The 15,867-nt window shown below is 36.8% G+C and overlaps 1 protein-coding gene across 2 annotated transcripts in view; it reads left to right on the top strand.

Annotated features, from left to right (window-relative positions):
• MMP16 (matrix metallopeptidase 16) overlaps nt 1-15,867 on the top strand; it is a 201,723-nt gene that overhangs the window by 96,061 nt on the left and 89,795 nt on the right. The window contains exons 2-3 of one of the 2 annotated variants that reach the window (XM_057426090.1): nt 3,700-3,848; nt 13,989-14,111. In XM_057426090.1, the coding sequence (XP_057282073.1) occupies nt 3,700-3,848; nt 13,989-14,111 (272 nt within the window). The remainder of the gene's footprint in view (nt 1-3,699; nt 3,849-13,988; nt 14,112-15,867) is intronic. The other variant, XM_057426091.1, reaches the window with a different exon arrangement.

The following is a 15,867-nucleotide window of genomic DNA, read 5'->3' as shown; positions in this document are numbered from 1 at the left end:
AACACTTCTGTGTCGCTTTTCTATCTATCTGGCTATCAACCTGTCACTGAAAAGTCAGTATTAACTGTAATAGATTCATAATTAAAACACACCACTAGCCATTGGCCTAAATGGAGAAATGACGTAGTCACATGGATGCTAATTCTGGAGTCAGCTTATTTCTCCATACCGTAATAAAAGCCTTCAATCTCTCTTCAAAATGACATCAGCACTTGAAGTGCTAAATCCTATGGTGATCAGTGTATATTAGATTTTTAAATGTATGTTTTAAAAAACATAAATCTCCTGAATTACTCAGACATTTTAAATAATTTGGTTTAGAGTGTCTTTTGTACAAGTGTATTAAAAACAGAAGTCAAAATATTTTGAAATTATGAAATCTCACCATTTTACTCAGTGCAGATAGGAATTTTGCTTGATAAATCTAAAAAATGGAACAGGAATACACGAATAATAATGATATGCAGCTGCACAAATAACAATTACAAAACTGTTTTGATCCATGCTTTATTAGACTGATTTACTAAGCTTTCTGGTTCACAGAACATAATTGTACTGTATCTTACACTACGTACTGTCATTCAGGAGCATTAATAATTTGTTGATAATTTCTATCTTAGAAATCAGCCAGCGCTCTGAAACTGATTATCTTAATAATATTCTGTCTTAATCTTCAATGATGATATATGGGTTTTGTTTGTTCTTGGTAAGTTTGGTGTCATCAGACTGTTTTTTAGGACCATTTTTTCCTGTAACAGCATGCACATTTATAACTGAGAAATCTGAGGAATGCACAGGAATCAGATTTGTTGTCTCTTACCTTCTTCTGTGATCCTTTCTCACCAGGACAAAACACTAGTAGCGTTACTAAATGCTACTAGTTCTCAATCATCTTGCTTTTGGAAGATCATCTGACTTTCTGGTACATTGGCTGTGTCTTCTAGTTGATATTTTGAAAGCTGAAGGAAGACCCAGGTGATCTCCTTCCTTTGCTCAATAGTAGGGAATGACTGTCAGGCACAGAATCACAGAATCATTAGGATTTGAAAGGAGCTCTGGAAAACATCTAGTCCCACTAAGTCATAGAATAGTCCTGTATTTAACTTGCATTTATGTCTTCTTAGAAAGCAAAAGGCTACACTATTTTCTCCTGATGTTTCTGAGCCACCTCTCTTTTCCTTGTCTGTGTCTGCAGAGGTATGCTGCTAGATTCCAGTCTGTACTCTCTACTCCACTTTTCCCATGAGCAGTACTTCCCAAGCTATATTTTCTGTCTCTCTCTTTTAGCTTTTCTAGTTCAGGTATCTGAAGGTTCAGATCCTGGTAAATTTGATTGCTTGTAACTCCATACCTCTGTCTCCTTCAGTTATGCCACAGTAAGGATGGTTTTCAGTGATGATATGTGGCCTCACAAGCCTACCAAGCAATTTCATGTGCCCCTTTCATGAAGGGAGCTTCATGAAAAGCCTTGCTCTGTGTCTGCATACCAAATTCATACTAAGAAGGTGGCAAGATAGCGTCATCATTTGAGACAGCAGTGGCATGCTGCTCAGAATAATTTTTCTTCCCTGACTGATCACTTGTTTTAATATCACTGACATAAGAAGATGAATCTCAAAATAACACAGTTCTTAAATACATGCATTTTTAATATTAATTTGAATGGACTCTACATGCTACATTGAAATCAACCCCTTCTGTGTCAAAATGATTTCTTTCTTCCATGCTCTTGTTTCCACATACTGCATTGCTCCTGCCAGCCTTTTAGCTTAATCTGGCCTTTCAAAGCTATCTTCCAATATTGGAAGGAAAAACAGACTTCCTGTGCAAAGCGACACATAAACTAAATCATTTGTCTGATCACCCAAATCTAGGAAAAATCTTGTGTTCATAAGTTCACTCTTGAAGCTGAAAAGTGCAAGAAGTCAGGAGTATGTAAAGTTGGATGTAGGTACTGAGTATAGCAATTAATTTATACTGGAAATAACATCTTCCTACCTATTAGACAAAATTTTGTTCTTATTCTGAACGGCTCTTATATATAGAGATAGTGTGAAGGTGGAAGAGGTTAGGCTGGATCTTAATCCTGTTTGTACTGTATCTCCCTGTTGTGTGGAGCTTACAAACCTCATTGAGATTGTGTCTGAACTGCATTATGGGAGGGTAAACATTTTTAAATTAGAGATCTCTAAACTCATACTTTTAAGATTTACCCCATCTTTAATGCCAGTTTGATTTTCTCATTTACATGGAGCCAGTGTTCATCTACAATACGCATTCAGTATTAGTAAAGTGAGCCATAGCAATGAGTTCACCCATCTTGAGGTTCTTCACGGCATCTGTAAAAGAGGAGTACACCACCAACATGGTTAACCTCCTATGGAACTGTATCGATAGACCCTGCAAGATAAACTTAAGGCTGAACATTGCAGAACACACAGTTTGGTGTTAGCCTGTGTATAGGTAGTGTGTATAAAAATATAAAAAACTCAGAAGTGTTGTATGAGGCAGACAGAGCCCACAGCACACTATAAGGGGAGAGTGGGTGGATAGCATTCATTAATGTAATGATTCAGAATCCGTGAACTGGGACTGATACGTTCGAAAGAAGTGGCTGAAACTATTTTATTTATTATTTTTTTAATCTATTCTTTTTTTATAAAGCAAACATTTTTAGGGTCACAAGTACTTTGTTACTGGGGAAGCTGCAGCTGTGTCTTGGCGATTGGCCTTATATGTACCTTTCATTCTAGTGAGTAGTTCCAGTCCTTAGATAAAAAGTGAAGACATTTTTAAAGATGTATCAGTGCACTCATTGCCCTAGAAGTCTTACACTGCATTTTGTATAGGCTAAATTTTGAGACTGTTTAGAAACATTAAGATAACCACAGCTACTCATTTAGAAATATTGCCTCAAGAGGACAGTGTGTTTCAGAGGGTTTTTCCAGGTGTTCTTAAAGATACTGGCTTTAATCCATAAAGCTCTCAGTCATTTGGACATACCTTCTCCCTCATTTCTACACAATTAAGAGCATAAGCAGTTGGCATTGACTCCATCTTGATTTAAAAAGGAAGATACTCGTATCAGGGAGTTTCCTGTACATGGGAACAGACTGCTACTTCACTATCTCTTGGACACCTGCTTTGCCTATAAGTATGTAATTCTGATAGTCTTCTCAGAAAGCTGAATGTCTCCCCGCTACTCTCTTTCATATTCTTTGAGAGATGATAACAATATACTGTAACTGTGTGAGAACTATTGTGGATTTATTGTTGTAGTTGGTGAATATTATCATGCACCCTGTAGACAGTCAATTAGACGTGGCATATATTGTAGATTTTATATTTTGTCTGCTTAATATTTTCTTGAAGTGCCTAGAGCCATGGTTAGGTGCTTTAGTTGTAACTTCAAATAAACAAGTACACTAAATAAATAATTGAAGCAGGCAGTTTCAGATAATAAAGAGAGCTGGCTTCTCGGTAGAAAACATTGTAAGTCTGAAAACAGCAGTATCTTTAATAAAGGAGGTTAAATAAAAGCCTCAAAGAATTTTTTCTTACAAAAAAATCCAAATCCCCAGGTTAATAGGATTTATGTTTGGTGAATTAGAAGCGTCATTATATATGGTACAAAATTACTAGGGAGCATTTTATTTACCTCTAATTTCTATTTAATAGCCACTGCACTTGTCATTGCAGGTATGGTTACAAAAGTATGGCTACCTTCCACCAACAGACCCCCGAATGTCGGTGTTGCGCTCTGCAGAAACCATGCAATCAGCTATAGCTGCCATGCAGCAGTTCTATGGCATTAATATGACAGGAAAAGTGGACAGGAACACAATTGAGTAAGTAACCAGTACTGAACTGCTCTTGACTTTTCTGTTTCAAGCAGGGTAAAATAGAACTGGAAAAAATGTTACAACACATGGAGCAGGGTGACTGGGATATTCAAATAGCATTGCAGCTTCAGATGGGGAGTTAAAATGTTTCTCTTTCTCCTTGTTTTGTTTTTTTTTTTAACATCTTCTATATCTCATGGCAGCAGGTTAGACACCTGCCTAACTACTGTCTGCCTTTGGGCAGGTGATTTGTAAAGAAAATGTTTCAGGGCTACCTGAAGAAAGGGCCATAATTTTATGTATGCGGAAGTGGAGAAACCAATTCAAACTCGACAAGAATTCATGGTATGTCTTTTCTTACTGGAAAATCTCTAGTGTAAATTTCCTTATCCTCATTGAGAAAAAATTGAGCACACTCTGTTAGCCTATTCATTTGATAATTTCCTGTGAGAAAAGACCAGATGTGGTCGTTTTGGCATGCAGTAAATTTGGAATAATTTTGCATGCCCTTCTGAATTTTGTAAGGCCAGCAGTATCTTATTGTCAGACTGAACACAGAGAAACTGTGAAACAAAGCTATTAAAAGGCACTTCCAAACAACTCTACACTATGCCAAATTTTAAAAATGTGATGGGAAAATAATAATAAGTATTAGTGTACAAGTAAGAAAATGCATCTGGGATTAAAACAGCAGGGGAAGATTTTATACCCCTGTATTTGACATTAGTGAGGCTGCACCTTGAATACTGTGTTCAGTTTTGGGCCCCTCACTACAGGAGAGATATTGTTGCTGGAGCAGGTCTAGAGAAGGGCAATGAAGCTGGTGAAGGGTCTGGAGCATAAGTCTGATGATGAATGGTTGAGGGAACTGGAGTTGTTCAGTCTGGAGAAGAGAAGGCTCAAGGGGATCTTACCTCTCTCTACAAATACCTGAAAGGAGGTTGAGTGAGGTGGGTGTTGGTCTCTTCTCCCAAGGAGCAAGTGATAGGACAAGAGGAAATGGCCTCAAGCTGTGACAGGGGAGGTTTAGACTGGATATGAGGAAAAAAATTGTTCTCTGACAGCGTTGTCAAGAACTGGAATGACCTGCCCAGGGAAGTGGAGGTATGTAAAAGACATGGAACATAAGGATGTAGATGTAGCACTCAGGGACATGGTTTAGTGGTGGACTTGGCAGTGCTAAGTTAATGGTTGGACTCGATTTTAAATGCCTTTTCCAACCTAAACAATTCTATGATTCTAAGATTTTACGTGCTTGTTGGACTCATTTCAAGTAAAATGGAATAATTATTATTTTAGAAAAAGTTACTTTGTTTGAAAAGTAAGCAATTATAAAGTAGTAGCAAAATAGTACTCTCACTAGATACTCAACATTTACTTCCTTGAAATATGTTTCTACTACTTCTCTAAAATGCTTTTTAATGTGTGTGTGGGGAAAATCCTCTGTCATTTTCCATTTACCAGCCCTAACCCGATGTGTCATATTTCGTTATTCTTTTGTGGTAAAGTAGCTGGCATGAATGATTTTTCTATCATTTAGATTTTAGGGAAGAGACTACCCAAAATGCTGGCAGGATTGGAAAAATCATTTTATTTCACTGGCACATGCATTATTGTATTGAAAAGCAATAAAGCAAAGCAGATTTTAGGGCTGCCCTGAGGGAAGGTGAGTTGATTGCACATCCCTCAGTTTAGGAATTTAAAGGGCCTTAGAACATGCAGTGCAGTATCAGTAAACACCTTGTGAGAGAGCTATGCTCAGAAGTATGTTTAGGATTCAATCTGCAGGGTGGAGAGACTAGGCTTTTTATACAGCTTCAGCAATTGATCCTTGAGGGGAGAGCGCTCTACCTGTCACTAGTAGTCTTTTAAAGACACATTAGTGGCAGCTTTGTAAGAGTCAGTATCTTTCACTAAAAGGAAAATAGTTTGCTCATAGTACCTAAAGAAAACCTAAAGAAAAGCAGGGGCCATCTCTTTGTTTAGAAAAAAAAACATCTCTTTGTTTAGAGTATTAGCTAGTGAGTTGAAAAGCAAACAAAACTTCAGTTGCAAAGGGAAGGGGTTTATGTTTGCTAAACTGGCCTTTTTGGCCAGCATGTCAGCAAAGTTGTCTCATTCTGCTATGTAAGAGACAAAGGAATCCATCTATGCAGCAGTCCAAACCATCAGTTCTACAATCTGGTGGATATTAAGTCTTACAAACCTTTTGGTACATTATTTTCTTTTACACATAAAGGCATATTAGCGTGGCAATTCTTAGCTACATGTAACTCATGCTGGATGAATTCTGCATTTAGTTACACATTTGGAGTTGCGTAAAGTTGAATCAAGTTGGGAACAGAACTGATTCTTAAAGACTTGTCACATTTACATTCATGTTAAGAAAAATCTAATTAAACTAAACTGTGGCCTCAAGTTACTATCAGTTGACACTAGTGAATATTCTTGGGATGTATGACTGTATAACAAAGGATAATTATTATTTATTTTTAGTTAATTTATGGCAGTATTTTGTAAATATTTAAATAATTTTCCCTTTCATTTTCACAGAAAGTATACATACTCCCCTTTGGGCAGAAATATGTGATAATTTACCATTGTTTTCTATGTGATTAATATGTTATAATGACTTACAATGCGGGAGTACAAAATAAAAAAGTACAGCAGGAACCTCATAGAAACAATATGTTATCAACTTGTGCATGCGGATTTACCTGCTTCTCAAGCATGTTTTGAGGAATATTATGATGTGCCTCTTTGTCTTCAGAAGGACAAACAATTAAATGAAGTTATAGTAAGAACTTGATAGGGACCAACTTTAGGGGTGTCCTGCAGCATCATGATCAAAAGTCTCCTGGGGGGACTTTATTGCTCTGGAAAAAAAAAATATAATCCCTCAATGAATATTTTGGCATGCATAAATATGAACAGCATTCATCTTCCCCTTACTCCTCATAATTCACTTTTTTTTTTTTTTTTTGCTATAGTTTTTTGTTTGTTTCTCAAGTGGCCTGGAAAGCATGATGCTTACTTATTGCTGGGGATAGGGAAGAATGTTAGAAAGAGATTTCAATATAGTGGTGTTAAAATATGAGGAACGTTCTGAATACAAGCATAATGACAATGGCAAACCCAGTGAAAATCCTGACATTTGCATGGGGTATCACAGTATTTTCTGTGATTCATTTATATATTACCAAACACAGTCAATGATTCATTAAAAAACAGACTGCTGAAAATGGACCCACTGTTGGCATCCTGGCCTTTCACATCCCTAACCAAACATGCTGAGTAGGAAGACTAGATTAAATTAGTTATCTAATTAGTTGTCTTTTATTAAAACTGCTATACATGTTAATTTCCAAAACATGTTTTGCAGTTTAAAGAGGTACATTACAAACTTCTTGGTATACAGATGGAATGGTTGTGTATAGGATGATGACTAAAGCTGTGCAATAGTAACAAAACATTTATTTTAATGTCATCCTTTATAAATAAATGGCAAATGTGCTTATATTAATGCTCAGATGAGCTTCTAACCGAGTTTATATCAAGGTTCATAATGAAGATGTAGTCATATTTATGTGGGATCTCTGTTGTTTATATATTAATTATCAGTCTGAGTAAGCATGTATGATGAATTTTGAGCTGTTGAAATTTGAATCAGTGGTCTATTGTATTTGTAAACGTTTTTTGTTCAAAACCTATACATAATGTCTTGTACCTTCAGCAAACATTCAATGAGAATGAATGTCTTGTAGACAAGTCATCGTCAGTAGCAAGGCTAAAAGATAGTCTTTTACATCAATCTTTGACTCTCCTCAAAAGAAGTTTAAGGGTACTATTCCATTCAGTAGTTTTCTTAAAGGAATGTTTATATTTTTTCCGTCCACTAAATTGTCCAGTTAGACTCTTTTTTTTTTTAACTATAACTCTTCAAAAAAAAACAAAAACAGAACCTACCAACAATAAAAACATTATACAGATGAAGCAGCAGTTTTGATCAACGGCAAACAAGAGGAAACATTTAACCAAAGACAGGGTCTTTGAGTGTTTTGATTCTGTGTTACACTAAAACTTTTTCCTGAAGGCTTAAAAAAGTGAGGAGACAGCAAGAGTTTCTTCTCTCTGAGAAGTTCAGTTTTAGCTCTTGCTCTACTAGAAGAACAGTTTTGCTGCCTATTTTTATTTTAATCTTCTCAGATTTTCTTTGAGTCTAAATTGTTTTAATTCTCTTGACATATATAGCTCCTCAAGATTCACACTAATGGAGCTAGGAGCGGAACTTGATGTGACATACTCTACAGATAGATTGCATTAGTCACATATAAGCCCCCTTAATGAGTACTGATAAAATATTAATTTTGAGGGGCTGCTGCATAAAAGATTTCTACAAGTTCAGAAACAAACAGATGCAAGACAGGCAAATTCATTACCCATATTCACCCTTTTAAAAATGAAAACCAATTATTTAAAAAAAAGAGTTTGAACAAGCAATCAAGAGCATGGAAGACTTTGATCATGTTATTAAAAGCAGCTATATTTGGAAGAAAATGGAAATTAGTGTTTTATTTGTCGATTCCCCCACAGATGGAAGACCATATTACACACTAAGTATAACCAAATATCATGAGCATTAATTATTACTATGGACAGAAGTCTTCAAGTCATTTTGAGAACAATTACACTTAAAAAATATTTTTAACATATTAAAAAAAGAAAAAAATGTATGTGCCAGAAGTTGTTAATATTTTGCCTGATTTCTGTGCTAGAAAATACTGAACTTGGTACTAAGCATGTAATAATTTCTCTAAAATTCTGACTGCTAAACTTAGCTCAGCTAAGATCTAAGTGATAAATCTAGTGGTAGTCCAGCTCTTCAATGCAAATTGCATTTTCCCTTAAATTTTACATGAAGGTAATTTCCTGAAAGCTAGTAAACAACTTGCACAAAGGCTTCTGTTTGATTTACTTTGGGATTTATACTGTGTGTGAACCACAGTCCCAGTCTTCATGTAAGAACAGTAAGAACATTAGTGGGCCAGACAGCACAACAACATGGAACATCCCTTGCCCATCCAAACCAATCAGGAATCAAGCATAATGTTCTTGATAGGAACATACCACTTCAAAATCAATGCAGGAACAAATTGTGACTGCTTGCATTTCATAATATTATTTTGGGCTGTGTTTTGCTTTCCTAAAAATGGATTGTCAGTAGTTCTAGTAGGTTAACACAATGTTGAATTTTGAATCCATGCTACCTACTGTTCTTGACTTTTTGTGTTAAATCCTAAGTCTAAACCATTCTATGCTAACATTATTTTCTGTAAGATTATTGAACCTTTGACATAACTGGAAAGGTTATTTCAATGACAGCTTTGAAAATTAACTTTCAAGTTCACAACTTGGAATATTGATATTTGCCTGCACCTGGTTTGCCAGTGAGCAAACCTTCTTACTAAAATAGGTCTCTCTCAGTTAAGCTAAATAAGTTAAACTTTTCTTTATGGGGGGAGGCAGTTCAATTGATTTGAAGTCATTGTCCTTGGAACAATACAACTATAATCTACCTGGACTTGTGTAAAACGTTCGATGCTGTCCCACATGACATCCTTGTCTCTAAATTGGAGAGACATCAATTCAATGGATGGACCACTCGGTGGATAAAGAACTGGCTGGATGGCCGCACGCAAAGAGTTGTGGTCAATGGCTCAATGTCCATCTGGAGACCAGTAACAAGTTGTGTCCCTCAGCGATCGGTGTTGGGACCGGTCTTGTTTAACATCTTCGTCGCTGACATGGACAGTGGGATTGAGTGCGCCCTCAGCAAGTTTGCCGATGAAACCAAGCTGTGTGGTTCGGTTGATACGCTGGAGGGAAGGAATGACATCCAGAGGAACCTCGACATGCTTCTGAGGTGGGCTGATGTCAACCTCATGAAGTGTAACCATGCCAAGTGCAAGGTCCTACACCTGGGTCGGAGCAATCCCAGGCACAGCTACAGGTTGGGCAGAGAAGAGATTCAAAGCAGCCCTGTGGAGAAGGACTTGGGGCTGTTGGTTGATAAGAAAATGAACATGAGCTGGCAATGTGCGCTTGCAGCCCAGAAAGCCAACCGTATCCTGGGCTGCATTAAAAGGAGCGTGACCAGCAGGTTGAAGGAGGTGATCCTGCCCCTCTACTCTGCTCTTGTGAGATCTCACCTGGATTATTGTGTGCAGTTCTGGTGTCCTCAACATAAAAAGGACATGGAACTGTTGGAAGAAGTCCAGAGAAGGGCCACGAGGATGATCAGGGGACTGGAGCACCTCCCGTATGAAGACAGGCTGAGAAAGTTGGGGCTGGAGAAAAGAAGGCTGCATGGAGACCTCATAGCAGCCTTCCAGTATCTGAAGGGGGCCTATAGGGATGCTGGGGAGGGACTCTTCATTAGAGACTGTAGTGACAGGACAAGGGGTAATGGGTTAAAACTTAAACAGGGGAAGTTTAGGTTGGATATAAGAAGGAAATTCTTTCCTGTTAGTGTGGTGAGGCACTGGAATGGGTTGCCCAGGGAGGTCGCGAATGCTTCATCCCTGGCAGTGTTCAAGACCAGGTTGGACGAAGCCTTGGGTGATATGATTTAGCGTAAGGTGTCCCTTCCCATGGCAGGGGGGTTGGAACTAGATGATCTTAAGGTCCTTTCGAACCCTAACGATTCTATGATTCTATAAGTGATACGTTATATATACAAGACCTTGACATTTTTGTGCAGTGTTTGCAGCAAAATACAATAGTTGTTTTTACTTTATTCCTTGCGTCTTTTTTTTGATGTAGTGATGTCACTTTAAGGTGAGAACAGTGATCTTTTGTCATATTTATGTCTTCTTCTTCAATGTGTGTGTGCAGTTTCAATAGCATAATTTAAATATATCCTATCATTAAAATGCATGGTAACTGCATGCTGATCTAACATGCACTGCAAAAAAAATATTACTGACAACATGTCTAAAAGTTTTCAGAGGTCTGAACCAATTTTAATCTCATTTTACTAAGAACTGCCATTTGGTCTATAACTAAAATCTGCTTCTTTCATTCAGTTTCTTTTCTTATTAGGGCAAATTAAACTTTTCAATAATATTTCATCCCAGAAGTTGCTAACATCCTCTTTGCTGAATCGACACTTCTAAAAAAACAGAGGAACCTGTAGGTTCTATAGATTGTGGAGTACTGTCTTTGCAGGCACAAGGGAAAGAAGATTGTCTTCCATGAAGATACAAATGGTAGCCAGCTCTTTTATGTGCCACACACACTTTGTAATTATTCTGACCAGAAATTACACAAATAGTTACTTGTTTCTTACTTGAAACCGGAGACTGAACTCCAGGTCTTCAGTTCTGGCAGTCAACTTTGTAAGTTTTGGCTTCCACACTTTTAACTTGATGTATGTGTCACCCATGAAAGTTTTTACAGACACCTCCATCAGTCTTTATCAGTGCAAATGGGGTGTACTGCCATCTTGGTACTATCACTAAAATTTTTTGGTTTCCCACAAGCTGGTGAGCTTAACTCCTACTTACGCATTTAAGCAATACTTTGCTACAACAAACATCCATGGCTGCAGCATATATGAAATGTGTAAGTCTGGCTGTACTGTTAAACCTCTTAACACTGATTTATTAGTGTGGCTGATTTTCTCTGGATTATCCCATCTCTGAAAATTCATTCTGTATGCCATATGGTTTGTCTTATATTAGTAGGTGTAAAACTTACAATGCACATCTAATTCTTTGAGTACAGAACTGAAAAATCAATTATTTCAGTTTAGAAGGGCATGTAAGGATAGGGGTAATGGCTTTAAACTGAAATAAGGTAGATTCAGATTAGATATTAGTAAAGAATTCTTCACTCTGAGGGTGGCGAGACATTGAAACATGTTGCCCAGAAAAGCGGTGGCTGCCCCATCCCTGGCAGTGTTCAAGGCCAGGTTGGGTGGGGCTTTGAGCCACCTTGTGTAGTAGAAGGTGTCCCTGCCCATGACAGGGAGATTGGAACTAGATGAGCTTTAAGATCCCTTCCAACCCAAACCATTCTATAATTCTGTAATTCCTTGTATTGTGTAGTTTTTTATATACACACACACTCCTCCTTTGTACTGTAAATATTCAATTTTTTTTTTTTTTTTCATTTGGACAAAGCAAGATGGTTTTCTTCATTTTGCATATACTAAGAATATCTACCAGGAAAAAAAAAAAAAGAAAGATAGTTGGCTGGTTAAAAGTGTTTTTGAGTTTTTGCTACCTGCACATGTTTTCAAAGGACTCTACATTCTGAGATGACATTTCAAATGACTTTTCTGTCATCCAGTCATACACACATACAGCTGCTGTGAGTATATTTATTTATGAAACAAGACTTAAATGCCATCTTAATGGTCAAAAATTAATTCATGCAAGTCTGAATATAGGGTATGACTACTTTTGTGGTGAATACCATTGAAAAACTATAGCTTTTACATCAGTAATTATTTGGCATGATGGAAATAATGTCAAATGAACTTGGAAAGTAACAGAGGAGATTTGTCTTATGCAGTTGTCGTGGTTTAAACCCAGTCAGGTAACTTGTTCACTCACTCCCCTCCTTCTTTCCCTCCCCCTACTCCCAGAGGGACAAAGAGGAGAATCGAAAGAATGCAACTCCCACGGGCTGAGATAAGAACAGTTTAGTAACTAAGGTATAACACAAATCACTACTGCTACCACCAATGATAATAATGATAAAGGAAATAACAAGGGAAGAGAATACAACACCTCAGCACCAGCCGACCGATAACTCGCCCCAGCCCACCAGACCAAGCACCCACCTATACCTCCTCCACCCCTTGTAGACTCCCAGCCCTTCCGGCTAACTCCCAGTTACATCCTGGGCATGACGTGCTGTGGTATGGAATACCTCTTTGGTCAGTTTGGGTCAGGTGTCCTGTCTCTGCTTCCTCCTGGCTTCCCCTCCTCCCTGGCAGAGCATGAGGCTCACAAAGTCCTTGGCCAAACCAAAACATCCTTGTTATCAGCTCTGTTCCCAGGCCGAAAGTCAAAACACAGCACTGCACCAGCTACCAAGAAGGAGAAAAATGACTGCTACTGCTGAATCCAGGACAGCAGTCAATGTCTTTATGATGGTAAATTCTTCTGCAGCTATTCAGCTCGCATAAAATAATAACTTCAGCTGAGTTTTGTTCAGTTTAACTCTACTAAATCCTTACTCTGCGAGTAAGAAATAGTTCAATGATACTACTGTTGAACTTATGCTTTTGAATTAGATATCATCCTAATTCTGACATATGTAGAATGCTGACAAGTTCAAAGTTTTTGAAATATTGGGAAAAAAAAATGAAATATTGAATATCACTGTGAGAATCAGGCAGTTCTGTGGAAAGCCTGGTGCTGCTGCAGTGGTCATTTTTGTTATTTGCGATTTAGAGCTTTTTCAGCCTGATTTTGATTTAAATATACTTAAGCAGAATTCTTGAGTTAAATATCCCCACTAAGTGCTTACAGCTGCAATTAGATACTGCTCATTGTGTGAAAAGTGTAAAAGAAGAACTTAATAGTATCATAAAATCAGTAGTTTCAGTAACTTGAAGTAAAAAAATAAAATTCTGGCAGTTGACTGGGCTCTCTAATTAAAAGAATTCAAGACATTTAAATATACTGACAATGAGACAAAAAAAGAAGGATTAGAGAATACAGAAATTATTTTAGGAAGTATTGCTTTGACTGATCTTTGTATATATGCTTTATCTTCACCTTCAGGAAGCAAGCTAGTAATATGGATTATAATTACCTTGAATGAATCAGTATAAATTATTGCTGTGAAATTCTCATCCAGTTGTGAAGTCTTTGTTCAGAGGTTATAGCAAAAGAAAAGTAGGAAAAATAGCAGCAAAGAAATTGCTTTCTGAAGGTCATGTGATACAGGGAAGTTCTACAAAGTATACATCTGATAACAAAATAACTGTTCCTTTTGTTAGTCATTGTTGCATGTAGTCACAAAATTGATAAAACTGTAACTTAAAAAATTACAATATTTTTATTAATTAGATTCAGTGGTTACAATTTGTCTTTCATGTTGCTTTAACTATGTGGTGTGGTTTTCTTGTAGCTGGATGAAGAAGCCTCGATGTGGTGTGCCTGACCAGACAAGAGGTAGCTCCAAATTTAACATTCGTCGGAAACGCTATGCGTTAACAGGACAGAAGTGGCAACACAAACATATCACTTACAGGTGCCAAATATATTCATATAAGTATATAAATGCCACTAGTAGTGCTGACTTTTAATTTAAAGTATATACTAATTTCTGAAATATTTTTCAGTATTTTGAGAAGTTTATGATTAAAATGTGATATAAAAATGCTGAGTTGAATACCTCTTGAATAAGTATGTACATGCTGCACAAGAACCAAATTATTTTTGTGGATTAAAGTTGCATGCATTTAGTAACTAGTAAATTCTCTGAAGCTTTCAATGTTTATTACCTTAGAAACCTCTTGAAGACTTCTCAGGGAATGTTGCTCTGAAACTAGGACTGCTGTAATAAAACTCAGATCTCTAATTTCAGTATGTAAAACAAGTTACTGAAAGGAGGTGGACTTTGCAAAATATAAGTGTGTACAGGTCTCTTCTAAGTACAAGTGAATTTGATTATAATTTGGTGAGTCACTGACCCAACCATTTCCTGCTGACATGATGATGGGCACAGGGGTATGTCCCGAATTTACTTCAGTGTAACTCTTGCGTCTGGCATGTAGTTTGTACAGTATGTTGCCTACTGTCAAAACTGATCTCGCAAGGTAGATGCAATCTCTGTACTTGCTAGAGGTCTGACATGCAAAGGAAGTGTAATGCACATAATATAAAATAATATAATATAATTTGTCCATAATTTCAAGGATTCCAATACAGCCTGTTTGAAAATTTGCACAGCCTTATTGGGACTCCTGTATTACCTAACAAGGGAAAGTTCTGAGGGATAATATAGTTTTCAAATTCATTGACTGGTGCTATTATTCATAAACCATATAACTATTAAATTTTAAGTTCATAAGCTCTAATGGTCATATAGACTGTTTTTCATACCACAATGAAGAGATAATTTTGTTAGTAATCTGTGTCAATACTATCTGTGGCTTAAGTCTGAATTAGAGAATTCTAAGACATTACACACTGATATAACTTCAAGTTACAGAAAACTGACTGACTTGAAATTAGTATGTTTAGCTCATATTGGCTATTGGAGTCCTTTATTGTTAATGTAAGTGTAATGCATAGTTACTTAGAATAAGAATGTCCACCTACAGCACTTAACATTTATCTGCATTTTAAAATTTAAATGTAGTGTGCGTGTGTGCAAAAATGTGACAAGGCATGCATGGTCACCTACCAATGTGTGATTTTTCTGTCACTCTGATTTGTGCAGTGTCTTGTTCTGTATTCCATTATAGGATTTATTTACAAGTGTCTAAGTCCCGCCCCTTGTATATATTCTGTACTGTCACACAAGGCATTAATCACAATAACAAATAAGGCATTATTCACAATAACAAATAAGGGTGCCCAGTATTAAGCTATCAAGCAATCTTTCTCACTTTGAAGAATTTATAGCAATTCTTTACCTCCTGCCTTCTGTCTTGTAAAATGTCCATTCTCTCACTTTGACAAGTCCTCCAATCAACCAGATCTTTGAAGTTAATAAACCTGTAATATTTTTTTGAAGTGAATTACAATCCAAAACGTATTTAAAGTAGAAAACACAAATGTTATTTTATTAAAAAATAAAATATTAATCTTTCTGAATTAAAAAAAAAACCAACTCAAAGCAAATAAGGACAACAATAACAAAAAAAATTCTTTACATGCTTCTTGTTACCTGCTTTGTTCTTTCCAGCAATTCCTTGCTTACAGGCTTAATACCACTTAACTGAATGACTATGAAGTTGCTTTATTCCCTAAAATTTTGATCATATCTCTAGTATCAGTTT

This window comes from Pezoporus wallicus, unplaced genomic scaffold, assembly GCF_028554395.1.
Source record: "Pezoporus wallicus isolate ANWC-B61680 ecotype Strahan unplaced genomic scaffold, APGP_CSIRO_Pwel_v1 contig_4131, whole genome shotgun sequence".
Lineage (NCBI taxonomy): Eukaryota > Metazoa > Chordata > Aves > Psittaciformes > Psittacidae > Pezoporus > Pezoporus wallicus.
This window is presented reverse-complemented; position numbering and strand designations above follow the sequence as displayed.